This window comes from Sminthopsis crassicaudata, chromosome 4 (assembly GCF_048593235.1).
Source record: "Sminthopsis crassicaudata isolate SCR6 chromosome 4, ASM4859323v1, whole genome shotgun sequence".
NCBI classification, from domain to species: Eukaryota; Metazoa; Chordata; class Mammalia; order Dasyuromorphia; family Dasyuridae; genus Sminthopsis; species Sminthopsis crassicaudata.
In genome coordinates, this window is record NC_133620.1 from 112,873,309 (window position 1) to 112,900,393 (window position 27,085).

At 34.2% G+C, this 27,085-nt stretch overlaps 1 protein-coding gene across 17 annotated transcripts in view; it reads right to left on the bottom strand.

Moving 5' to 3' along the window:
- Nucleotides 1–8,351: 8,351 nt before the first annotated feature.
- ESRRG (estrogen related receptor gamma) overlaps nt 8,352–27,085 on the bottom strand; it is a 657,723-nt gene continuing 638,989 nt past the window's right edge. For all 17 annotated transcript variants that reach the window (XM_074309163.1, XM_074309168.1, XM_074309170.1 and 14 more), the window contains 2 exons: nt 19,988–20,257; nt 8,352–10,608 (listed from right to left, as the gene is read on the bottom strand). In XM_074309163.1, the coding sequence (XP_074165264.1) occupies nt 10,364–10,608; nt 19,988–20,257 (515 nt within the window). In that variant the 3' untranslated portion in view covers nt 8,352–10,363. The remainder of the gene's footprint in view (nt 10,609–19,987; nt 20,258–27,085) is intronic.

Below are 27,085 nucleotides of genomic sequence, written 5' to 3' on the forward strand. Positions count from 1 at the left end.
GTGAATAACTATAACAATCTAGTGTTTGACAAACCCAAAGATCCCAACTTTTGGGATAAGAATTCATTATTTGACAAAAACTGCTGGGGAAACTGGAAATTAGTATGGCAGAAATTAGGCATGGACCCACACAACACCACATACCAAGATAAGATCAAAATGGGTCCATGATTTAGGCAGAAAGAATGAGATCATAAACAAATTAGAGGAACACAGGATAGTTTACCTCTCAGACTTGTGGAGGAGGAAGGAATTTGTGACCAAAGGAGAAGTAAAGATCATTATTGATCACAAAATAGAAAATTTTGATTACATCAAATTAAAAAGCTTGTGCACAAACAAAACTAATGCAAACAAGATTAGAAGGGAAGTAATAAACTGGGAAAATATTTTTACAGCTAAAGGTTCTGATAAAGGCCTCATTTCCAAAATATATAGAGAACTGACTCTAATTTATAAGAAATCAAGCCATTCTCCAATTGATAAATGGTCAAAGGATATGAACAGATAATTCTCAGAGGATGAAATTGAAACTATTTCCACTCACATGAAAGAGTGTTCTAAATCATTATTGATCAGAGAAATGCAAAATAAGACAACTCTGAGATACCACTACACACCTGTCAAATTGGCTAAGATGACAGAAAAAAATAATGATGAATGTTGGAGGGGATGTGGGAAGACTGGGGCACTGATGCATTGTTGGTGGAGTTGTGAAAGAATCTGGCCATTCTGGAGAGCAATTTGGAACTATGCCCAAAAAGTTATCAAACTGTGCATACCTTTTGATCCAGGAGTGCTACTACTGGGCTTATATCCCAAAGAAATACTAAAGATGAGAAAGGGACCAGTATGTGCCAAAATGTTTGTGGCAGCCTTTTTTGTAGTGGCTAGAAACTGGAAAATGAATGAATGCCCATCAATTGGGTAAATTAATGAATGTAATGGAATATTATTGTTCTATAAGAAATGACCAGCAGAATGAATACAGAAAGGCCTGGAGAGACTTACATGAACTGATGCTGAGTGAAATGAGCAGAACCAGGAGATCATTATACACTTCAACAACAATACTGTATGAGGATGTATTCTGATGGAAATGAATATCTTCAACAAAGAGAAGATCTAATTCAGATCCAGTTGATCAATGATGGTCAGAATCAGCTACACCCAGAGAAGGAACACTAGGAAATGAATGTAAACTGTTTGCATTTTTGTTTTTCTTCACATGTTATTTTTACCTTTTGAATCCAATTCTTCCTTTGCAACAACAACAACAACAACAACAAAAATTCAGTTCTGCACACATATATTGTATCTAAGATATACTATAACATATTTAACATGTGTGGGAATGCCTGCCATCTAGGGGAGGGGGTGGAGGGAAGGAGGGGAAAATTTGGAACAGAAGGGAGTGCAAGGGATAATGTTGTAAAAAATTACCCATGCATATGTATTGTCAAAAAATATTATAATTTAAAAATTAATTTTTTTACAATTAATTAATTAAAAAAAAGTAACGGGAATGGAGGGAGACAAGGGAAGGTGTAATAAAGTGGAAGAATCCTATTTTTATTCAGTTCTTCCCAGTATTGCACTGGGCTTTATTGAAATTAAAAGGATTATTCTCCTTGATCTGTCAAGATCATTAGAAAATAAAAGCATTTATTTAAAAAAAAAAAAATATATATATATATATATATATATATATATATATATATATATATATGATGGTCAAGTATGAAAGATTTGGATTTTCTCCGTGATACAGTGATCCATGATAATCCCAATAGACTTTGGATAAGAAAATGCCATCTGCATCCAGAAAAAGAACTATGGAGATTGAATGTATAAATCAATACATACTTTCTTTTTTTCTCTCTCTCCCATGGTTTTTCCCTTTTCTTCTGATTTTTCTCTTTCAATATGATTCAGAAAGCAATGAGTATTAAAAAGAAACAAATAATAAAAGTTTAAAAAAAAAAAAAAGAATCATGCTTCCTTTGAAGCCAGAGTATAGAAAAAAGAAAAAATGGGGAAGAAAACAAGAGGAGGGATTAAGGGTTTTGAGATGGTTAACATTTCTTATTAATTTCTACCCTACTCTCCAAGAGGAAGCTAGTTGTCAAGTTAGTTGTCAAAATACATAGAGTATTGAACATGGAATTAGGAAGACCAGAATTAAAATCCTGATTTATATACTTCCTAGCTGTGAAACTCTCAGCAAATTATTTAATAATTTGTTTCATTTTCCTCAATTATAAAATGGGGCTAATAATATCACCTGCCTCCCAGATCAAATGAGATAGTGTTTATAAACTGCTGCATAAACATTAGTTATTATTATTATTATTTTCTTGGGAAAGAATGAGGCAGGATTCTCTTTTGAGAGGTTAAGGAGCTTGTGTGGAACAGAGGGATCAAATGCAGGGCTCATGCTCACATCAGTCTTAATGGGGTCAAGCAAGATTAAAATATTAAAATGATGTTATAAGTATCCAAATAGCTGTTGGCAGTAAAAAGGTTCCTCACTCTTGGACTAAACAATAACAATATAAGTGAAAGGGATGAAGAGGGGAGTGGGCAGAAAAAGTCTTTTAACTAGGTAGGACCTTTTGATGAAAAAGAGGAATAATAGCCTGGAGCTAAGAAATTACAACTGGGAACAAGTTATACCTACTCCTTCTCTTTGTCCAGCACATAAGAAAAGAAAGAATTAACAAATGGGCATCTAGTTAGGGAAAAGATAGCCAAGGAAGCTTTGTCTTCAGCAATATAGGTTTCATCAAGGGGCAAAAGATGAAAGAATCATGGGAAGAAAGAGTCTAAAGTGAAGGGAAATTTATTGGCATACAATGAAATTCTAGAGGGCAATTTTCAGAAAAAGTGATGATCCCATTGAATTCTGCCACAATCAGAAAACATCTAAAATATTTTGTTAAGTTCTGGGCAAGACACTAATAAAAAGTATCCAGAGATGAGCAACAAGGAAGGTGAAGACCTTAAGTTCAGTTGAAAGAATAATCTTGCATGGAGAAGCAATAAGGATGGAAATAATAGTTGCCTTTACTGCAACAGTACTATAACATGGAAGAGGGTTAAGATTTTATTTTTGCTTTAGGGTATTGAATTACTCATGATGAGTATGTTTATAAAAAGAATAAAATTTAGACTTACCGTTAGGAAACATTTCCTAATAATTAGAGTTATCGCAAAGTGAAATGGGCTGCCAAGAATGATAATGACTTGCTTCTTAGAAAAAAAGATTGGATAACTACTTCTTCTGAAAAAAGAGTCCATTTTTAGCCATCGTTTGGATGACTCTATTATATATTGTTCAAATAATAAAAATAATTTCCATCATTGGTTATATTTAACAAAGATTTACCTCTTTGGTATAAACATTCATTTAAAAGCACAATTCATTCTTATTTTTAGGAAGGTAATAAATGTTTGCAAAAGTGGCCATTTCTACTTTATTCTTCCTTGATGGTCACAGGCTCTCAGCTTCAGACTTGAAAGGGAAGTTAGATATGATCTATTAATCATTCCTTTCATTATACACCAGAGGAAACAGACCTTGAGATTTAGTGACTTGCCAAAAGTCACAATAGTAATAAGTGTCTGTATTTGAACTGAAGTCCTCTGAAACTGAATAGGGTTCAGCTTGTATAGAATAAGACAAAATTGCAAAAAAGCTCCCTGATCTAAATCTAGCACATGTTTAAAATAGGTTAGAAAATGCAAGTGGTCTCATCCATGAAGTATATTCTTCTCTTAAAAACAATGTTGAAGTATTAGTAGAGGAATATGAGTCTAACCAGAGATTACTCAAGTCATATTGCCAGTTATTCTGTGACGAGCCTAGCTGGGGTTTTATTGCTGTTGTTTGAGGGGAACACATTTCAACCCAATCTCAATTTAAAACTTTAGGAACAATTTATGCCCCTTGTTCTCATGCCCAAAGTTTTGTATGTTTCCCTCCAAATCTGTAGTGTCATGGGACATTATTATTATTATTATTTTTAAGTTTGTAAAACCAATGGAAGAGTTCATTATTTACTTAGCTTGTCTCTAATGAAGGAGGGAATTCCAATGCTGTTAGGCCATAAGTTCAATGTGTAAATCTCCTTCCTGGTATCATAATCATGAAAATATTCCTGCAGCTATGTTGTCATCTATTGTCATTTTTCTGCTAATAAACAAATTTGAGCTAGCCAGGAATCTTGAATTTTGAGCCTAGTTATTTATTTCAAATATACTCCAGAGAAATAATAATACAGTGCTGCTTTGAATTTAATTTAAACGGGAACAGGCAAAACAAATCTCTGTGGAGGACATTTGACAATAATAAAATATTTCTCCCAGCGGGTGAGCTGGTAGCAATTGTATTGTTGCCATTGGAGCTCACGTTTCAGCAGGTCATTACCATCATAACAAGCCCTTGGACCAACTGGCATGGACATGCAACATTGAGCTCCTGATGGGCACATTACTTCAGACCTTTAACTTCATGGAGAACAAGACAAATACCCCTGGGAAAGGAGGATTATATTTTGAAATTCCTTTCTTTTCTATTTTGCTTAATAAGATACTATATGTAATCAATCCACAACTACTTGTTTTTGTGTTGTTTCTCCCCATACTACCAAGAACCATCAGAAACTCGATGTGGGAGATTCAATCCTTTAGAAATATTGATGAAAATGTAGGACTTTGAAAACTGTTGAACTTCTGAAAACATTGCACTTATGATCAAAGTATGAAACTTTTAAAAAGTCCTTTTTTTTAGATGTTTGAACCAATATTAATTGGGGGCATGGAGAAACATGAGATAGAAGAAAAACGTCTAGTGAATAGAAAAATAAAACACATCTCTAAAAGACAAGACTGAGCAAATATTTCACTTTAAGCCTCCAAAAGAGCAACTTATTCAATAAGAGTTCAAATTTAGTAAGATCTGTGCTCAGGTTTGCAGGGGAAGGGATTTTTAGCCATTCCCATACTGCCTTCAAAGAGCTGTCAAGCGCCAAATGAAAGGGAAAAGTTTGGGGACTGAGAAGATGGGGGATAGGGTGAAGAGTGAAAAAAAAAATCATTTGCTATTCTGCAGACCACGTCTGTGAGCAGGCTTTTTATTTGGGATATAACCAGAAGATGCAGCTTGGGAATCATGAAATAAAATGTGTTTTGTTGGGGGAGGGGAAAGCAGAGGTGAGTAAAGTGGAGGGAAGGCATACTGGATTTGTGATTTCAAGTGTTCAACTTTTTTTTTTTTTTTTTTTTTGGCCTTTTTCTTATAGTTCAATAAGTTGGGACAGTTATATGGATAATCCCCCCCCCTTTTCTAACATACTTGTATTTGTAAGCAACACCAGCTATTAAGAGGATTACCAATTTAGAAACCAGTGAAGAAAATTAAAAAAAAAAAAAAAAAAAAGCTTAAGCATCTTAGAAAGTAGACTATTGTTTATACTTGGCAAACTCCAATATGCTAACTCTTCAGAACCAGTTCTTTCAATGATGCTTTCCCCCTCAGTCTGAGGCTGCAGTGATCCCTTCTGCTTTAGTGGGAAAACTCTGAACAATACCTTTGTATTTAAGAAGAAAGATTCAGCTAGACAAAGTTTGATACACTGTCAGTGGCATTCTTGTGGGGGGAAAAATTAGGATTTCATTTGAAGATTTCATGCATGATTGCTCTTTTTAGAGTTGTCTATCATACTTTTTATTTGAGGTCTTCTCAAGTACCAGTAAAATATCAAAGGCAAAGAACTGTTACCCTCTATATCATACTTTAGTATTGCTATTCAAAACAAAGCAAAATAGAAGGGAAGGGGGGAAAAACACAATACACTAAGTTGTCTCGGTAGCTAGCAGGCTTTAGTGATTTAGGTAATTTCAAGTCCCTGAGTGCCACTCAGTTTAGTACTCTTTGTGTCATCAGCTTTCTTCTCTAGAGAACCAGCTGCCACTGAAAGGTGAGAAATATACTGGGCAAGTACAATGACAAAATACTATCAAGATAGGCTAAAAAGGCAAGGAAAGCACACATTAGCACTTCTGTGATGGCTCCAGAAGGGTCCACTGGAAGAACAGCTTGACCCCAAGCAGCAAGGGCTTCGACCTTTCCAAATGAAGAAGGCAAGGAGGGGGATGGAGGGGGATGGAGGGGGAGTGAGGACCAGTGACTGTGGCTTTAAGCTGAGCTATTTAACCCTTTGAAATTTGAGGACAGCTCCCAATCGTAATGAACAGCTATCTATAGGTTTTGTTCCAACTCCCCATTCAGAAATGCTGGCCAGACAGCCATCTCTAGCCTATCTGCAAAGCACGTGTGGGTTTGCTGACAAGCTAAACTCAGGGGTGGGGAGCTGGGGATTTTAATTGTTAATGGAGGGAAATAATAGGTATCTCTAGCAGTTTTAATATGATCTTAAAATAGGAGGAAAGTTTTCTGTTATGACATTGACAGAGAGGCGATGATTTTGAGTAATGCAGGTTGATGTGGAGATGCTTTAAGATTAAATAAGAGCTATATAAAGGCTTGTCAGAATGAATTCTAATGTGCCAGGAGACATTTTGCATACTCTTAAATATGCAAAATGTCTTATGGCACCCTGGAATTCATTCTGACAAGCCTTTATATAGCTCTTATTTATACTCCTACTTTATTTTAAGGGGACAGGTACCCTGAGCTACTCTTTGAATTGAAGTAACAAAGAGCAATGTTTATTGATTTGATTCTTTTGTATCAAAAAAAAAAAAAAAAAAAAAGAAGAAGAAGAAGAAGAAAGAAAAAAGAAAGAAAAAGAAAACAAGACACAAGAGCAACCAAAAGTGGAAGCTTGTTTAATATTGCTCTACCATCATCCTGAAAGGCATAATAATTTGAGTTACACATCTGAACTGATTGGAGTTACAGAATCATATCTCCTTTTTGCATTTAACAATATATACAATATAAAATAAATACATTTACACAAATGGACATTTGTTGGAGCACACGGTATGATACACATCACAAAAATATACAATTGATTGCTTTACAGATGTGAAGCCCATCTACAGCTATAGACATGGTTTTTGTTTTTGTTTCATTTTGTTTTTAACTACTGGCTATTATGCAACTCCTGGATTATTATAAGCAGTTTAAATTTTTTGTCCTTTTACGATCTTTGCACATAAGACTGCCATAAAATGTTATCCTAGGCAGGTAAACAGAGACGCTTAAATAATTAAAATACAATCACCGACACCCATTTCCTCTTCTATAAGAAAAATAGCAGTTTTAAATTTTTTATATCTTTTATGTTATCATTTAAATGCAAAATAGTGGAATAAATACAACAATCTGATCTGATTGAAACACAAGTGTAACTTCTGGGAGTCACACAATCATATTGCTTTAAATAAGAAAAAAATAACTGAATCAAATATAGAAATCAAAATCATCATGGCTAAAACATACACTTTAAAAACTCTCCCAAACTTCACATTAAGTAAGTGGTCTTGATTGAACCTTGAAAAAAACTCTCCTCCAGCATGGTTTAAGATGAGCTTTTACCCTACAAGTCCACATGGTTCTTTTGACCAATTTTGCTTCAGAATCTTGAGACAGTTGTCCTTTTGTATGGCCAGAAGTCACTGAAAAAGAAAACTAAAATTTGCACTGTACTCCTTTAATACATCTCTATCTCTTAGGTTGTTTGGCTTCTGACTCTGAAGCCCAGGTTCTTTAATGTGATACAGTGAAAACAATGTTTATATATTAGCTATATTACATATATATTGTAGTATATATATGTAGTTGAATAGTAGTTAACTTAAAACCAGCACAAATCTTCTGGAAAATAAACATTATTATTATTATTATTATTATTCTTTTGTTAAACACTTATAATATATATATATATAAATAATCTTATAGAATCAGCACCTTTTTTTTCCCAGGAGTTGTACTTTTTTTTTTTTTAATCTGTTATTTTAAAAGGGATGTGCCAATTTCTGAACTCCTATCACAGCTATAAATTTCAAGTTATTGACCATCTGAATGAATTGCTAATGATGATTTATCTAGAATCACACTAAGTCACTTCTCTACTGAGAAACCACAATCTACAATATAGTCCCATATAGCTAATGATAGATACACAGTATTTCTAGCACAAGGCTGATGAACATCAGCCCCACGGTATTTTGTTTAAAGCACACGAAGTAGCAATAGTTTTGGAAACTTGTCCGCACCAAAAAGTTTTGCAACAACACAGAGCGAGTTAATAACAACATCTGAGAGATGATTGAGTAAAAGCCATATTTACAGCATTTAAAAATTAGACTTATCTATATTCTTGAAATATTCAAAGTTTTATTTCTAAGCTATACATTGGTATTCTATAATAAACTGTTACAGAAATTATTCCTTGTTTTGAAAATATTATGATTTCGATGTGTATCTGTTCATAATGAATACTTGTTTGGAGTTTCAATCTCTTAATTATTATTAGGAAGAACCTTATTACCAGTAAGGAATAGAATATACTACTGTAATCTCCTGAGGAATTGTACATCCAATATTGTCTCTAATTCTACCCTGTGTCTAAAAGCACACACCACAAGAATCCAAAACACCACAAGAAGAACAAGACAACAGTCTTTGAATGCAACATAAAAATTCAGAAAAGCACAGCAAACATGAAACATTGAAAAGCTGAACTACATTTCTTTTGTTTGTTAGGATTACAATTTTAATTACATCTGTGTACATAGAATAAGAATGTTCACATAATACAGGGAGCAGCTACTAACACTGGTACATTGGTATAGCATTGGATGGAGGTTATTGTTTATTGGTTATTTAGCGACTGTAGTTTTCTGGGGGCATCTAATTGATTTATACATTAGATTACACCTCTTTAACAGTCTTGAACCTGACTGACTTTCATGCTGTGACAATACTGGTTGAAAAGCATGTAGTCTTATTTTGCTATTGGTTAAAGAAAACTGCCATCGAAATCATGTCCCAAAAAACAAAATTTTAAATGAATAAACTCATACGAGTCTAATTTTGGAATTTGGTCAGGTGTTTGCTATCATTATCAATTTCTGCATTATTGCCTCTAACAAATATTGGCTCACAGCTCCTTCTATGAAATGTTCCTAACTTTGCAAACAAGCAGTATTTCATTTCTTTGTTACTGTTACAGTTAGAAGTCAAATGACGATTCTACCTCTCAGATACAGATATGCTCTTCTAACAGCTCTAGAGATGTGTCCTCCACATGGGGTATTCAGACTATTCAGAGCCCCTGTAGGTGTAATCTAATCCCTTGTGCAAGTGAACATTTAGCTATACTGGAGCTCTTGTTAAGAAACTGGATATTTGGGACCAGACTGGCACACAACATAAATTGCATCCGTGATAATATGCACCTTCCCTTCAACTATTGCTTGAATAAGATAAATTTCCACATTAATAAATGGCTGAAAAGTGGTAAAGCTGGTACAAAAAAATCTCCATTTGTAAGAAGAAACAAAACATTTTAAAAAAATCTTCCTTCAGGATTCATTTGTCCTTCATTATTGTTCATTGTTCAAAGCCAGCACAAAAATGCAGTATTTTTCTTTCTCTTTAGTATTGCATGAATGAATAAAGCTTAAACTATTCCCTGAAAAAGTTACATAGTAGCTAAACCTAACAAATTGGAAGACTTGAAAAAACAATTAAGGAATCAAATGGCTGTAACTGATCTAGATGGAAATGCAATGGTAAGAAGCAGCCGATGCCACGTTGCTTAAGTCGCCTAATTAGAGACTGCTCCTATGAAATCTAATACTGCATTGAGTCAATTCATTGTGTTATATTTTACTGTTAGGTACGATGGTTCTCTCTTTGATTCCTTTGTCACTGGGGACATAATGGTTCATAATAAATTCACGGGCATCCATATTATGGATCTCCATCCTTTGGCAGGGCCGGCTTTCATCTCTCTTCAATTAGAGACCTCTTTTTTAAAAAGTTCAGTGGAAGGAAGGAAGTTAGGAAGAAAGGATAGAAGGAGGAAAGGTTGATGAGACAGAAGTAAGGAGAGAAGAGAGAAGAAGAGAAGGAAAATGGAAGAAAGGGATGCTTGTAGGAAAGGAACAAAGAAGGGGGAGAAAGTGAATGTCAGGATAAGAGATAAAGTAGAGAGACTGCATCAAAAAGATACAGAGGAAGTTGAAAGCTGCATCACAGTCTTGCTGCTAAATGATCAGTGCAGTCACTTTTTTGTTGTTGTCATTAAAGTTTCTTTGCCATTAATTTTCCGGTTTATTTTCCCCTTTTCAGCGTGCGTAATGGGAAGGCCTAGGGTGCTTTTAGTCAAACCTTGGCCTCCAGCATTTCCAAAAAAAGTTTGTGCATAGGGACTTTGCCTTCCAATTTGATGTTGTAGAAATGCTGCACAGCCTTGGTAGAGGTTTGCCTCAGAAGCGGGAGAGTCATCAGCATCTTGCCAGCCCGACGAGGGTCTTCCATGTGTTGACCAGCCTCATAATCCTGAAGAGCCTCATGTAAGACATCTTGAAGTTTCTGGACTGCTTCAACATCTTCTATGTGCATTGAATCTATAAAACAAAGATGTAAAATCTTTTAACAGAATATTAGCAGAAAAGTATTACACTTTAATTGATCAAAAATATTAATAGGCTATAATTTATGACCATTGCATTACTTTCAAATCCACTTTACAATTAGACTTTTAAAAAAATGTCTAAAATCGACAAATAACAGATAATTTCAAATACTGCTATGTGGGGGGAGAAGAGGTAAGAGAGGGGACTTAACAATTGCATCTTTCATTCATAAATTGTTTTCTTAAGGAATCAAACAAATGTTTAAATGTGACTGTAATTCATTAGACCCACAAGCATTTATTATGAGTATGATAAAGTGAGAGAGGTGTTATTCAGAATATAGTGTGTGCTATAGGAAAACTCACTTATTTGGGAAACAGAGAGACTGAATTCTGGCCCTAGTTTTGCCACTAACTTGATGTGTAATCTATAAAAGTCACTTTATTATGAAAAGTGTTCCTATCTGGAAAATGAGGGCATTGGACTAGATAATTGGGGGAAAAAAATCCTTCCAGCTCCAAGTTTGTATGAGATTTATATATTTTTAATAAAAAGTATAAGAGTCAATCTATTTTGAATCCAATTGAAAGTTAGCCCAGTACACTGGAACACTAACTATGGAGGCAGGAGAGCTGTAAGGCTCCACTTGTGGACCTGATGCTCAATAGCTACATATTGGCAAGTAGATCATTTGACTTTCTCTGGGACTATATACTCTTGGGTAAAATGGAGATAATAATATCTGCACTACAGAACCCAGAGATTTGCAGTGAGGAGAGTACTTGACAAGAGTTATGAACATCATTAAGAAGTGATTCTGATATGAGATAAGCATAAACGCTAAAGTTGTGAGACTTGTTCATAAACTTATAGAAATCACAATAAAATGCCAGGGTCAATAGTACTTTTAACAACTGGCTAATACTATCAGCAGCCTACATCACAAAGGGAAAAGTTATCATTTTTTAGATGACAACTTCCTCAATATCTGTAAGGGACTCTCTCTAAAATGGATAATTTGAAAAATCCAGTTCCAGCAAAGGAAGGGTTAAAAAGGTTGGCTCAATGATCACTCTGAAAAGAAATGTGCAAATGGAAGGGGGAAAAAAATAAAAGTTACAGCTCCAGCTCTAAAACAGACACTTAATTATATACAAGTTTGAATCATTTAGCACGTTTTATTGATTCTGATGACAGTTTATCTGTTAATTACACATAATGGAGTCCTCTGGGGATTCTACATGTTTAATAATTCTGGTTCTCAGTGAATGCAGGCCCTAAGATATATGCAGTTAGTCAAATCCTGCACACAATTCAAAGAATAGAATGTTCAAAAATGGCAATCTTTAGTTTACAAAAGATCAGTGGTTTTTAAAAGTATAATAAGTAGTGTTAATTAAACAAAAGGAAAAGGTGTGCCACAACATTTTTTTTTAAAAGTCTAATTTTCCTCTGTGCCTTTTTCTTTATAATATCATCTTTTTCCTTTTGGTCACACTATTGATAAAGCAGTAACAATTCACATTAGGCAGTCACGGATGAATTCCTTAATAGGGTTCTAAATAATGTGTAAATGTTGTATGAACTTTTTAAAAAGAAAGTTCTGCAAGATAAGGCAGGGTGCTCATAGGCTTTTCCTGATATAGGGTTGATTTTCTGCAAATCTATGAAGGAATACTTCTATGACAAAGTTAGACAAGCTAACGTAGTGAATGTCAGAATATTCTGCATCATACACAGATCTTTATTTCTTATACATGCTTATCTTCTACATACTTTCATTTCTTGGCTAATTATTTTTTAAACTTCCCACCCACTACTTAAGGGAAAGAAAAAAAAAAAAAACCATCCTTGTAACAAGTAAGCATTATTAAAGAAAATAAGATTTTTGACTTGGTGATGTTGTACAGACTATTTGAGAAGCCAGTAAGTGGAATTCACCAGGCACTATTAAACCCAAAATTGGCCCTTAAGAGCTTTCTAACCCCTAAGAATGCAACAGAAACTTAAAAAAAAAATAGATATAGATATAGAAAAATATATAGATAAAAATAAACTAAAGGGGGCTGAGAACTCTAGAATACTAAATTCTGTGACTTGATGTAAAAGATACTTTTGTTTAGAGTTGAAAGTGTTCTTAGAGGTCATCTGTCCAAACTTTAACATGATACACGCATGCACATTCTCAATGACAACTCTAGTCAATGAGCATTACTTTTTGGATACTTTGGGTAAAAGGCAACATAAGCAGTCTGAGTCTCAGCTTTGACAGAGTTCCAATTGTTCAAAAGTCAAAAACAAAACAAAAAAAAAACCCCTCCTTAACATTAAGCCAAGATTTGACTCCCTGTAATTTCTACACTCCAGTTATGAAACTGCAAAGAATAAGCTTAATTCCCCTGCCACATTGACAGCCCCTCAAATATTTGAAGACAGTGCTCCCACCCCCGCCTCAGTTCCCACCCTTACCCTAAGCCTTTTCTTTCCCCAGTCTTCTTATTCCCTAGGAGATATATTGTAGTATGTCATAGGAAATGAGGCGAGAACAAACAGCAGAGAGATACGCTCACAAATAGCAATTAAGACTTCAAACTATTCTTTAAAGGCTATGATTTAGCTTGAAAGATTTTAAAATGATTTAATCAAATTACTGTGATAATTTAACTTCCCATTTACAGAAAAGATTCTAACTCATTTCAGCTATACCCATTCTTGATTCTGCTAATACTTAAATGCAAACTCACTAAATCTGCACGATTTAATTAGACTATGATTCAGCTGACAGACTGCTGGGGAAAATATTAATCTCCATTAGGGATCCTAGTTCAAGTTCTGGTTTTGTAGTTTCGTTCTTTGGGCTAAGATTAGAGATTTGAACAGAATCAATAAAAGTTGCTATTTTTAAAAATGCAGTTTCAATAAGCAGTGATGGTGACCAGGCTGAATTTAGCACATCTACTGTAGAAACTGTGAGGCAAAGATAAAAATGTAAAAGGAATGAGATTTACCTGAAAAAACAAAACAAAACAAAACAAAAAAACCACATGTAGTTATTCAGATTTTACGATCACAAAAGATAGAGACTAAGTGAGTTTTCAAGTTCAATCTCCTCATTTTACACAGGGAAAATGAGAAGAATGATTCAAAGGGACTTGCCCAAAGTCAAAGTGCTAAGGGCCATAGTCAGAAATCAAACCCAAGACCTCAGATTTCACATCTAGCATTCTTTGCATCTTGCCACAGGGCTTCCTGATCTTGACAGTGGCTGACCTCCCTTGAGAACTCAGAAAATCAACTAAACATACTGTTGTTAAAATATCTTGAATCTCTCTCCTCATCTATGTCATTTTTTTTTAAGGTTTACACCAAAATTTTGTAACAAAATTAGAAGACTAGTTTTTTGGTAGTTATTTTTCATTTTGGTGTTTTGTTGTTTGTTTTTAAATCCTTCTGGACACAGCTATAAGAGATAAATTTAGTTTATAATTTGAGACTTTAAATCCACTCAAATAACAATTACAGAATTATTATGTGCCAGGAATTGAGGATAAAAAGTATCTTCATTGGATGATAATTTTTTTGACAGTAGGGACTGTTACTTTGTTTTCTTTTGGCAGAATTGGGAGGTGTTTGCTTTGTATCCTCAGCAATGAGTAAATCCTCAGCTGCTTTAAAAATTCTTGGTGATGAATTGAAAAAGAAAATAAAAGAAGGGGCAGCTAGATGGCATAGTGAATAGAGCACCAGCCCTGAAGTCAGGAGGACTTGAGTTCAAATGTGACTCAGACACTTAACAGTTCCTAGCTGTGTGAGTCACTTAATCCCAATTGCCTCATCAGTGGAAAAAAAAGGAAAAAAGAAAAAGAAAACCCAGCAGAGTGAGCTTCCATTCCAAATTCTTTCATAATGCTAAAATCATCAGGAAGAACCAATAAGCTTTTAATATATATAACTTATATAATCAGATGTAACTGATTATAAAAGAAACATATAAATAATTGCATTAGATAACAATAAAATCTCTTATAGCTCTAACATGTTATGCATTTATGAGCAAGATAAATATCCATCATTAACCAATCATTTAAAAAAAAAGGAGGGGTTAACTAGGGGTACATGAAAAGATTTCAGGGAGTCTATCAATGTAGATAAGGAAAAATAACTTTATGTCCTTTGCAATTCTATATATCTTATGTATTTAAACTATTTCTCTGAGAAAGTGTTCATAGACTTTGCCAGCCTACCTGAGGGATCTACAAAACACACCCACATCCACATACACACTAAGTTAAGAATTCCTCCTTTATTTAGGAGGTTGCACACTAACTGCAATGATGCTACATTTTTTGGAACACTATTTGGATCCTTTCTTTGTCTAGGTTTCTGAAACTTAAAAAAAAAAAAAAAAAAAAAAAAAAACAGTGCTAACGACTATTTATCCTTTGAGGATATGCAATTTTTTAGAAGCAGCAAAAAAGGGTCATTCATAACCAAACAAGGCAAATAAATACTGGTTTAATTCTTCTATCTCCCTTCTTTCAAGGCTTTCCTCAAATTTGCAAATCCTCAAGAAAGATGATGTAAAATCATCTATAGTGGTTTTGTTCTATAAGATCTTTCATATGTTCTTCTAAATGTCAATGGCTTCACCCGTATGTTTATTATCTTCAGGATTGTCTGCAACCATACAATAAGCTTCCTGAAGGTAAGGTAGAAATCTATCTACAGATTATAAAACTTTTTTGATAGGCCACAAGTAGTAAAAATCATCAGTTGTTTTGAAAGGTAGCTATGTGATGTGTTAGTTGCTATTATAGGATACAAAATGAATTGGGGGTGGGGAGGATAGTAAATTTCTTGAGACAACCTATTTCAAGTCTCAAAACAACATGGTAATGAAACATTTTAATTATTATGTCAAAAGAAAAACACTTAGGAAGTAGGACTATAAAGAAAGTAAAGCTTATTTAATCTAAAGAGGAAACAATAGGAACAACCTGTTAGGATGAAAGGCTATTTACAAGTAACTTTCCAAATTTTGGAAGGTTATTTAAAGGATAAAAAAAAAATAACTAAATAAAAATAAAATTAAAAAATAAATAAAAGAAGTAATACCTCTTCTGACAGGTAAGGAGAATTGAGCCTTCAAAAATTTTACTGCAGTGATACAATTTGAATAACTTAGTTTCCTCTTTTTAGTAAAATAATCTGAAACAATTGCTAGTTTGGAGTTCCACAGACTCTAAAGTAACCCTTAGGGAGTATCTACAATTAAGGGGTATTATGTTGATAATATGAATAATGATCCAGCCAAAGGAAAATGAGGATAAACAGGAAAAGAACCACATTATCTTTCTCTCTATTCTCATAAACTCATAGAAATTTAAAGTCAGAAATAGTTTTATATACCCATCCTCTCATTATATCAAGATAGAAAGTTAAAATCAGGTTATTTACCTCTAGTACCACCAATAATGTTAATAAGTAACATTCACGTAATAGTTTAAAGCACATTGTGTAAAGCACATTGCAAATATTTCATTTAAAAAAATTTTTTTTTCTTTAGGCAACCCTTCAAGTTAGGTTGCAAAACTAAAATTATCCCCATTTTATGGCTGAGGGTAATTAATAGAATTTTCAAGTTTTGAGCTGTGTGCTTTGGAGGCTATTGAGGTTTAAACCAAGTAAACTTGCCATGGCCACAACAAACTAAATAACAAGCTAGCATATTTATTTTCAATTCAAAGAAACCAATATAATATTTTAGTACTTGATGAGAGAGGATACTCGCTGAGATTTATTACAGTGCTAATTCAAAGCTTCTACCTAGCAGTGTAGAAGAGTGAATAGGGTGTCAGGAAGATTGAAATTCCTAAATTCTAATCTAGCCTCATACACTTACTAGCTTTTTGATACTCAGCAAATCACTTTGCCTCAGTTTCCTCATCTGTCAAGTAAACTGCAGAAAGAAATGGCAAACCACTCCAATATCTTTGTCAAGAAAACCTCAAATGAAGTCATGAAGAGTCAGATATGACTGAAATGATTGAAGATTAATAAAATATGTAAAGCACTTTTACATTATCCATTATCAGATTTGATTTTCATAATATTTCTGTGTGATAAATACCATTATTATCTCTTTTTTATAGATGAAGAGAGTGAGATCCAGAGATACTGAATAATGTATCCAGCATCATACACATAAGATCTAACAAGAACATGAACCAAGTCCTCCAACTCTTAAGATTAAATATTAAATACTACTCTATTTTCTCCATAAAATAGGTGCTCAAAAACATTTGCTGAATGAATTTTGGCATCATCCAGGTAATAATTGTTCAGAAGGCGGTAACATTCTAGCGGTAACATTCTAGTGGAGAATAACAAGATGTAATAATTGAAGTACTTAAGAGACATGGTATGATGGCTCTGCAAAAGCCATCTTAGTGCATCCTCATTTGAAAGTTTTCTTTCTAACAAATTTCTAGCAAGTTTTCTTCTAACAAAAATAAAATCATGGTAAGGGACTTTCAAAGTTGTCTTAATTTGTGGAAAATAAGATAAGAGCTTATAACAAACTGGTTCCTTCGCTCTAAACCTATAGATACATTTCCAACCAGGTCCCAGTTTTATAAGTAATGCATTCATATAGAAAGGAAATGTGGCTACAGAAAATATGGCAGCCATTATCAGGGAGCCAATTCCCTGTTTCCCAAGCATAAACATGGCATTTATTATTATTGAACAAAGCCAGATGTTTAAAATAAGCTGATAATTTAGATGAATGCCATATTAGGAAGTAATGGCTGTACACATGCTACCGCCATATAGGGAAAGCTAAAATGCCTGTTTAAATTGTATTGTAACATAGGTCTTTTATATATAAATTCTCCTCTATTCTCTCTAAATATTAACATGACTTTAAAGAATTTAGTATAAGCATGAAAAAGCTTTTAAAAACTACACAAGAGCTCTAAGTAATGTTAAATCTACAACTTTTTGTCTTCTGAATAAGGGAAGAGAAAATGGAAGGGCAGAAAAATTCACTGACAAATAATCAACAGAAAACCCTTTTTTGTATATAGTTTACCTGGATCTAAAAACTGCCTATACTATCTTTAAATTATATACAAGGGTTGGAATTCATTTGAGGGTTAAATGTACTTTTTAAAAAATAGTATTGTCTTGCCAAAAAAAAAAAAAAAAAAAAAAAGTGAGAGAATTGAAAAGATTTCTTAATCTAAAAATGCTGTATTTTTTTTTAAATTAAAGTTTTCAAAATAAAGATTCATTACAATAAGTGTCTAAAAATGAGACAAGCCCTTTAAAAATTGAATCTTCTGGATTTTAAGATTTAGAGACTAAAACTAATATCATTTTTAAATGCTGCACACAGAAGTCATGCCACTTAATATATTAATATTCTCTGATAATATAGTTTGTAAAAATATTTCTATTTTTTAAAAAATAAAGTTACAGTATTGCTCAGCATTATCCATAATTATTACACTTTTCAAGGTAACTTTGCACAATAAGAATATAATATTAAGTATCCCTTCTTAGTTTGAACTTGTAACCTCTAGAAATGTTACAAATTTAAGCAATTTTATAATTATAAGACGTAAAAAGCTCCCTAGAGCAGACCTTTGGCAGTCTGCATCTTGAACATATATCAACTCAGAACCTTTCTTTATAACATGGAAAGTTCAGAGTAGGCCCAATCAACTTTAACAGAATACATGGAACAGCAGATTCTCAAAGGTGTTGTACCCTGTCTTTTTTTTTTTTTTTTAAAGAAATATATTATATTCAATTTTTATTGAGAGTTAGGAAAGAGGGACACGGTGAGGCCATGTTCCCAATTAAAAGTGCAAAATGCTAAACTCCATTACAAAGACAGATAGGAAAGTACAACTTCATTGTTGAAAACAATTTCCCTTCTATCAGTCCAAGGATTCATGCATCAATATTGTAGATGAACTGTTAATTACAAAATCAATTAAAATTATTTCTAAAAACAGTCACGCGTCCCTGGTTCTCAGGGGGGCAATTTGGGCAGAAGGTCTCATCTCACTAAGACCGCGCCAAATCACAAAGTCGTCATCCACAAGTAAGCAAAAGCAATCTGGTTTTTCATTTTTCAGCGCGGCTGAGCCCAGCCTGAGATTGATCGTCACATATGGCCCCAGAAAACAAACTGTCAATACCTTGAATGCTGCAGAATTTGAACAAATAGCCGTCCGCCCATTCAAGCCACTCATTGCATCCCATTTAACAGATTTTATTGACAGTTTCCTTCTTGTAATTAAAGGGAAAACTACTGGCCAGCAACCAAGATAAAGTTCAAAGATAGGGTCAAAACAAAAGCAGATGGAGGGGCACGGTGTGACTGTCAATGGTACATAGCATCAGAGCATGTTATTGACACACAGGTATCTAATGATCGGCACGTCATTAAAGAGGGATCTATCCTGAACTTTATGCAAATGCTAAAAGGGACTTAAGACCACAATAAAGCATTAGGGGAGACACAAAAGAAAAAACAACAAAGCATCAACGATTTTTACTTATCAGACATTGCTTCCTGCTTCAGCACTTTTAAGTTTAAATGTAGAGAAAAAAATATTCTGTAGTTCTTAACCCTTTCTGCATAGATAGCACCTTTCAGAGAAATATACTAAAAGAATAAGTGATTTTTCAAGCTTGTTTTTTTGTTTGAATTTAAAAATGTTTAAAACTCCATTTCCAACAAAATGGTAAATGTGAGAATACTACATCATTTTTTTTCCAATGGTAAACAGTCAATACACAAACAACCACATATACACACATTATATGGCTGGATTATGAAACATGTGATCATGGGAGTGGTAGTGGGATATTAAAAGATTATCTAGTCTAACACCAACACTTTATAGGAATTGGAAAATTGTAAAATGAGGAAGAAATTGAAAGCCCAGAGATTAAAGTGACTATAACAGGATCATAGCACTAAGAAGCAGAATGAAGATTTAGAACCATGTCTTTGACTCCAAATCCACTGTTCTTTGCATTGCACCATACTGCCTTGTGAGTAGTCAAGCTAGGTTTGTACTTATTCTTGAAAATATCTGATTGACGCTGCATTTAAAAACATTTTTGCTCTGCAACCTCCCAAGTCTTTCTGGAAACAATATGCACTTTAAAACTGTCCTCTAAGTAGACAAAATAGCAAATTTTGTCTATAAATTGAATTTCCCATTTCTAGTTTCTTCACAATTTCCCCAGCTAATTGGAGCAAAACTATGCAGAAGGAGCGTAGGGAGAGGGGGGGAGGTGTGGGTGACATATATGAAAAATGTAGCAACAATTATGCCATTCTGCCAACCTGAATTAGCAAGCGCTATAGCTTTGAGGGTGACAAACTCTTCTTTCTCCAGCTTCATACTCTTGTATTTCTTTACCAGCTGCAGGATGGCATTGTTGAGGTCAAGGAGGCCTGCTAATTTGGACTGATCTTCATCCATAATATAATCTTCTGCATAGACAAGTTCATCCTCAAAAGAAAGTGATCGGTATACAACACCAAGGATTAAAATCTCCATCCAAGCACTTTGCAGAAGGCTCATCTGATCAGCCAGAGACAAAGTAGAGAAACCTAAATGGGAAAATGAGCAGAAAAAGTTACTTAAGCATGTTCATGTAAGTCCATAACTTTTTTTATGCAATATTAACTTCATATGGTATGATAATTACACTGCAATACATTATGCAATAAAAATTAAAAAAAAAAAAAACACTTTGCATTTTAACACAAAACTTTTGAAAAAACAAAGTAAAGTCTACTAGCCAGTCTATAGACATGGCAGATGTGAGGGATATGTAACAGAAAGAAAATATTTTTTTCATATTTTTATTTGAATAAAGCATTCCCTTAGATCTTCAAATAAAAGAATATGTTTTAGGGACACTTGATTCTTGGCCAGGAAACCTGACACAGCTTTCCCTGAAGCCTCATTTCTCAAAACCTCTAAATTCTATAGCTACTGAAAGAATTATGAAAGAAGGGAAGGAGCAGAATGAGCTTGGGGGGAGGGGGGAGTATTTTGGTTCAAACAATTCAGTAAAGTTGAGTTAGGAACTTAAATTAGTAAAGGAAAAGAAGCCATATTGCCCTGGCAATCTTATTCATGCTGACAATGATTATGAAACAACTAATTCTGGGTCTCTATATTGTAAATTATGGGCAGCCAAGTGGCACAGTGGTTAGAGGGCTGAGCCTTCATGTCAGGCAGGTTCATTTTCTTGAGTTCAAATCCAGACATACAACTACATGACTGTTTACCTCAGTTCCTTATCTGTCAAATGAACTGCAGAAGGAAATGGCAAAGCATTCTAGCATCTTTGCCAAGAAAACCCTAAATATGATCATGAAGAGACAGACATGACAGCAAAACAATTAAACAGCAACAATATTGTTACTTCATGTAAAATGTATGGGATTACCTGCCATCGGAGGGAGGGAGTGGAGGGAGGGAGGGGATAATTTGGAAAAATGAATAAAAAAAAATCACTTTTAAAGCAAAAAAAAAACACAAAACAATATTGTTACTTGACACAATTTTAATAAAGAATGCTATTCTAATAATTGTTTAAAATGATGGTATGTAAGAATCTAAAGTAGTTTCTCTGATCTGAAATATCTGAGCCTCCTCTATTCTCTACTTCACATTTGTTCAAGTTGATACAAACTTGTTGCTTCTCATATAAAGTGAGAATATATTAAAAAAATATTGAAACTGGATAAAATAAAATAACAGAATTAAGAATAATAAGCCTAATGTTGATGGTAATTATATTTTAGGAGGAATACATATAAAGAAGATTTTTAGAGAAGATAATTTGATCAATAAGCAGATGCTAGAATCCTAGAATAGATATGTTCCTCTTTAAATGCCACTGTTATATATGGTATTTTCAGGAATTTGACAGTAAATAGTACTGTATGTTACAGACATAGTAGAATTAAAAGTAGAATTTTAAAAAGCAACAGAATATTACAACAATGAAAATGCATTTACCTCCTTTTCTTGACACTTTCCAACAAAATCACCACAGAAATAACCCTATATCCTTCATTTTCCACCAAGTTAATATTTCTTGCCAATGCTCTTTTTTTATATGAATTTGATAGTATCCTCAGTGATTTATAGAAAAGGCAAAAATAAATGATTTCTTGGCTGAAGTGAAAAGCCTAGCTGATTGCCCTGGGCATCATTAACCATAAGTACTTAATAAAATCATCAAAGGGGATTAGTCAAGCTTTTCTTAAGGGGAGGTCTTAAGGCATGTATAGAGCTTTTATTTGGTTGTTTATGAAGCTTACATGTGCTTTGACAAGGAACTTTCTCAATTGGTTGACTGAATCCAATTTTCTTTTCTTTTAATTTGGGGTCATCCCTAGTCCAATAAATTAGTATCCGACCCTTTAATCACTTTTTAAGAGAGGATTCCTTAAACAGACCATTTTAAACAGGGATTCAATACACAGGTGCATTTCCCCTCTCTGAAACTGACCTAATGCCACTTGGTTTCATTTTTCACTGATTGCCAGACCCATAAAAAGTAACTCATTCCCATCTACCACCCACCAAAAAAACATTCTTAAGGTTCAGCCAAAATTTAAGGCTAGGAAAAGAGCAAGAAAGAAAAGGAAGTAAGTATTTTGATAAAGTGGCAAGAGAATAGATGATCCACAAGGTTATAAACATGAACAGAAATTTATATCGTATTCCTTTTCATTGTCCCAAGAACCAGATTTCCCGCAGCAGCAGATGGACAGAATGTAGCCTGCAGCACCTTCTTGTGACAGCCCTATTCTCCCTCCCAGACACTGCTGTTAGTAAATAGATTTACACATTCTCCAATCTCCACACATCTTTCTGCCGAATAATTAAAAGCAGGATGATTAGTTTATTGAGTGGAAGGAGGAACTTTTTTATTGAGGTCCATCCACGATTTTATCAGGGCCAGCACTTTTACGGTTGTCAGGAGGGTGCAGGCATCCAATTTTTCTTATCTGCCTGATTAATACAAACGCTGTTTCAGGACGCATTAATTAACAGATACAAATCTACGTTCTCATGGAAGGATCAATACAGAGAAGAAAAGAGGCATCAATGTGAATTTAGTGCTGATGATGGAGAAGGCACTCTATTGACATTTACGTGCATGGAAACTTTAAAGTTGCACTCCAGCCTCTTTGTCCCTGTGATTTACAAATTAACAATTTTTCAGCTATAACAATGTTTCACACATTTCTGTTGGGTTTAATTAAGCAAAAAGCAATAAAATCAGTTTTGATTTTTTTTTTAAGGTGAACCTATAATGTCTAGTGTCAATAGCTGTTTTTCTTTGCTCCTGAAAACTTATGTTTCCCTTTTAGTGCTCTCCCAATGCCTCCTATTCCTCTCTGACAAAAATTAAAAAAAAAAAAAAAAAAAAAAAAAAAGAGGGGGAATATGGGAGAAGAAGAAGAGAGAAGGGAGAAGGAAAAGGAGAAGGAGGAGGAACTTTTGAAAACACAAAACTTCCTAGAAAAAGTACTAAGTACTTCTGTCCCTGACTAAATAAAAGTCTATAAGTTAAATACTCTTTGGTTGAAATAATATAGTCTCAAACTTTCATTTTAACTCTTTAACATCATGCCTCTGGGAGCAAGAAGATGTAACAAACCGCCCTCCTAACTGTCAAAAGATGATTTAGGGATACATAATGGGCTACCTAGCAATAAAAAAGGCCTTTTGCTTAAACAATTGCTACATGCCTCTGTCACTAGAGTTTATGTATATAAACTTTAATTCTAAATTTGTAGCTCTTTTTCCATTATTTTGCACAAGTTGGTATATTTGATTTCAAGTAAAAGGAGAGAATAATAATCTTCGTGTGAATAGAGCTAGTGAACAGAAAACAGGCATATTTCACAACATCTAATAGTAGACCAGAGGTAACAGGTTACAAAGTTCAAGAACATGGTCACCTAAAATATTTACTTTCTATGAATAAAAACCAAGTGCTTTTTTGTGGCAATGGCTGAATTTCATATTTTGCACAGTACCCTATCTTAATCTTTGGCCTGTGACAGGTTATAGTTTTAAATGTTGAACTGTATTACAGTTTTTGAACAATTTTAAAATACACTGATATTATGATACATTTCTTCTTTCCCAGCAACAGACCATTCCATGCATATTGGTGACAACTCTGATCTCTCTTCATCTTCTTCCTAGAGTCAGTACCATTTAATGTATCTCAGGCATTTTGCTACCAGAATGACTCTGTACCTTGACCTGCAGTTAAATAGCATGTTTATCTGCAATACAGTGTGCTCCAAATAAATCAGATGACAGTTGGGAATAACGTCATTTGGAGGGATTGAAAAGCTTCTCAAGAGTCAGGTACCCCTGAGGTAATAAGCTTGAAGGAGGCATGTTTTGTGCCAACCCTTCTACCATCTTCTAGTAGAACCTCATGAGCTTGACAGTGATGCCATGGGCATTTGTCAAGTACATTTTTTTTTAGCCTGGCAAACTGATGCACTTTGCAGTCAACTTACAAAAAAGGCTAAGCATTTGAAAGTGTGAAGGGCAAAAAATATCTGACGGCTAGTCTTCAAAAATACACTTTCATTTCAGAAAGCATAAATGTTTATTTCCTGAGCTGAGTGTTGACAGAAATAGGCTGCAGTGCAGGCATATGAGTTTAACCCCTGCTAGGCATTCATTCTTTGTTGCTTTCTTGAACTAGAGTGCCAGCATTTTAAATCTTCAGGGTGTCTGCTAATATCATTTAATCATGCATTGATTTGCCCATTCACAGTTTTTTTTAAACTGTAGTTTCTCTGTTCCACTAAAAATTGACACTTTCCAACAAATAGCATATCATACTAGAATTTTAATTATGCTGTAATGACTCACAAAGATCACTAACGAAGTGCATTGAGAGAGAGAGAGCTGATTGAACATGATTCTTTAAATAAACCCCATCCAAATAAACCTGATGTTTACAGGAGTTAAAAGAAAAGAAAGACAATAGCATTGCAGTCTGTTCATAGCTATTGTGACATACTCTGATTCAAATGGATTTAAAGGTTCTTCAAACCCCAGTTCCAGATTCAGGCTGCCTTTCAAAGCCCATTGTTCTTTTCAAATATCAGCTAATGTACCACTTCTGGTCTCTTTCACATAGTGCAAAGTTGTAGACTAGAAGGGCATAACATTTATTTTCCTGAAGACTCTTCCTTTCCCTTTCCTTCATTAAAATGGACTTCATAGATTCCAAGTCACTAGGGACTAGAGTTAAGCAGCTGCAGATGGTCAAGTGCCAAAATGAGAGCTGCAAGAATATACAGTGATATGAAAAGTATTTTATATTTAAAAGAACAACATCCAGAGTCAATGACTTTCCAACATAAATTATTTTTGCTCTTGAGCATTTGTGACATACCACCCAAGCCACTCCTTGAATCTTCATTCTCCTAGTCTGACCATCTAGATTTCATGCATTTAGATTATGCATTTATAACTTACAATTGGATTGTCTCAAATGTAAGCAGAAGTGATAAAAATGAGAAGCTGTTACCTTTCAAGATAATGTGGCCCGCATATGAGCCATTGGTTGATCTTATGAGAAATTTGCTACTCTCCTGATTTAAGGATAAACTACTCCAAATGGGCTTTATTTGCATGTTGCAGTGTATTTTAAAGTTTAAAACAGGAGCTACCAATTGTGTGATATTGATTCAATATAAATTATAAGATTGAAAATTAGAAATCAAATTTGAAAACACAAAAATGAAAGTGGATGAACTGACCAATTTCTCGATGTTGTTTTGGGGAGAGAGAGAGAGAGAGAGAGAGAGAGAGAGAGAGAGAGAGAGAGAGAGAGAGAGAGAAAGAGAAAGAAAGAGAGAGAGAGAGAAAGAAAGAGAGAGAGAGAGAGAGAGAAGAGAGAGAGAGAGAGAGAGAGAGAGAGAAAGAGAGAGAGAGAGAAAGAGAGAGAGAGAGAGAGAGAGAGAGAGAGAGAGAGAGAGAGAGAGAGAGAGAGAGAGAAGAGAGAGAGAGAGAGAGAGAGAGAGAGAGAGAGAGAGAGAGAGAGAGAGAGAGAGAGAGAGAGAGAGAGAGAGAGGTGCACTAAGTGACAGTAGACGCAGAACTGGATCCGGTCTTGAATCCAAGTTCTGGAATGAATTCAGATCTAATCTCGGATAATATCTGACAAGTAACTTAAACACTTTCTGCCTCATTTTTTTTTTTTTAAATGGAAAATAGGAACCATAACAGCACTTATCTCTCAGGGTTGTTGTGAGAATAAAATGAATTCTCTGTAAAGCAGTTATCATCTATGACATTGAAAGGGAAGAGGAGGAGGTGGGGGAAGGGAGGGGAAAGGGCAGGGATAAGGGGAAAAACTTTGGTTTGTCTTTTCTTCATTGCTAGTACAATAGTGAGTATCACAGGGCTGTGTAAAGTATCTTGTATTCTCTTCTAGGAGGAAAGTTTCTAAATGACAACAAAGTTTTTCTCTCTTGTAGGTGACTTGGGAACCAGATTATAAAAAATTTAAAGCTTAGGAGAGAGGGAAATTCTTACTCAGTTACATTTTTAACACTATAATCTATCTCTATTGCTCACTGTAGTTCTTGTTGCCTCTAACCTATCTCTTACTTTGACTATTCCTTTCTTCTTCTTGCTTAAACTGAAAGTTTGCTTCTTACCTTCTTTTCTCATCTGAAAAGTGAGAAATTGGAGATAAGGAGACACAAGTTTATATGCCAGCTCGGGCACTTACTACCTTTTTAGAAAGTTACCTAGACTCATGAGTCTGAATCTCCTCATCAGTAAATTAAAGGGAGTATATTAGATAATTTAAGAATTCTTCTAGCCATAAATTTATAAATTAAGAAAGAATATTTAGAGAATTATTGGGGAGAAAAGTGGGAATTTTTTATTTAAAAAGATGGCATCATTCTATACTGGTTGCCACTGTATAAGTTTTAAGGAAAAGCTGAATACTGAATATATAATAATAAAAGTTTTAAAATCACACTGATGAGATGAATAAGAATAATTAAATCAATTGGGCCTAAGTTTTGATATCAGAAAGAAGATTAATACAAAATGACAATGAGAGCCAGCAGATAACAAGGCCAATATAATATGGACATCCATGAGTAATCTGGTACCATTTTATTATTATCTAGATATTTAAAATTACATGAACATGCTAAAGATCCATTACTTCATATGGAAGGACTGTTAATGTGGGAAACTACTTCTATCACTGTAGATTGTAACCGATTTATTTCATTTATTTGTGACTTAGTAGGTTAGTGGTGGGCGATTGCTAGAGTAAGGTAGACATTAAATGACTTGCCTAGGTCATGAAGCAGTTAAATATCAGAGGGAAAAAAAAATTAATTTCTTCA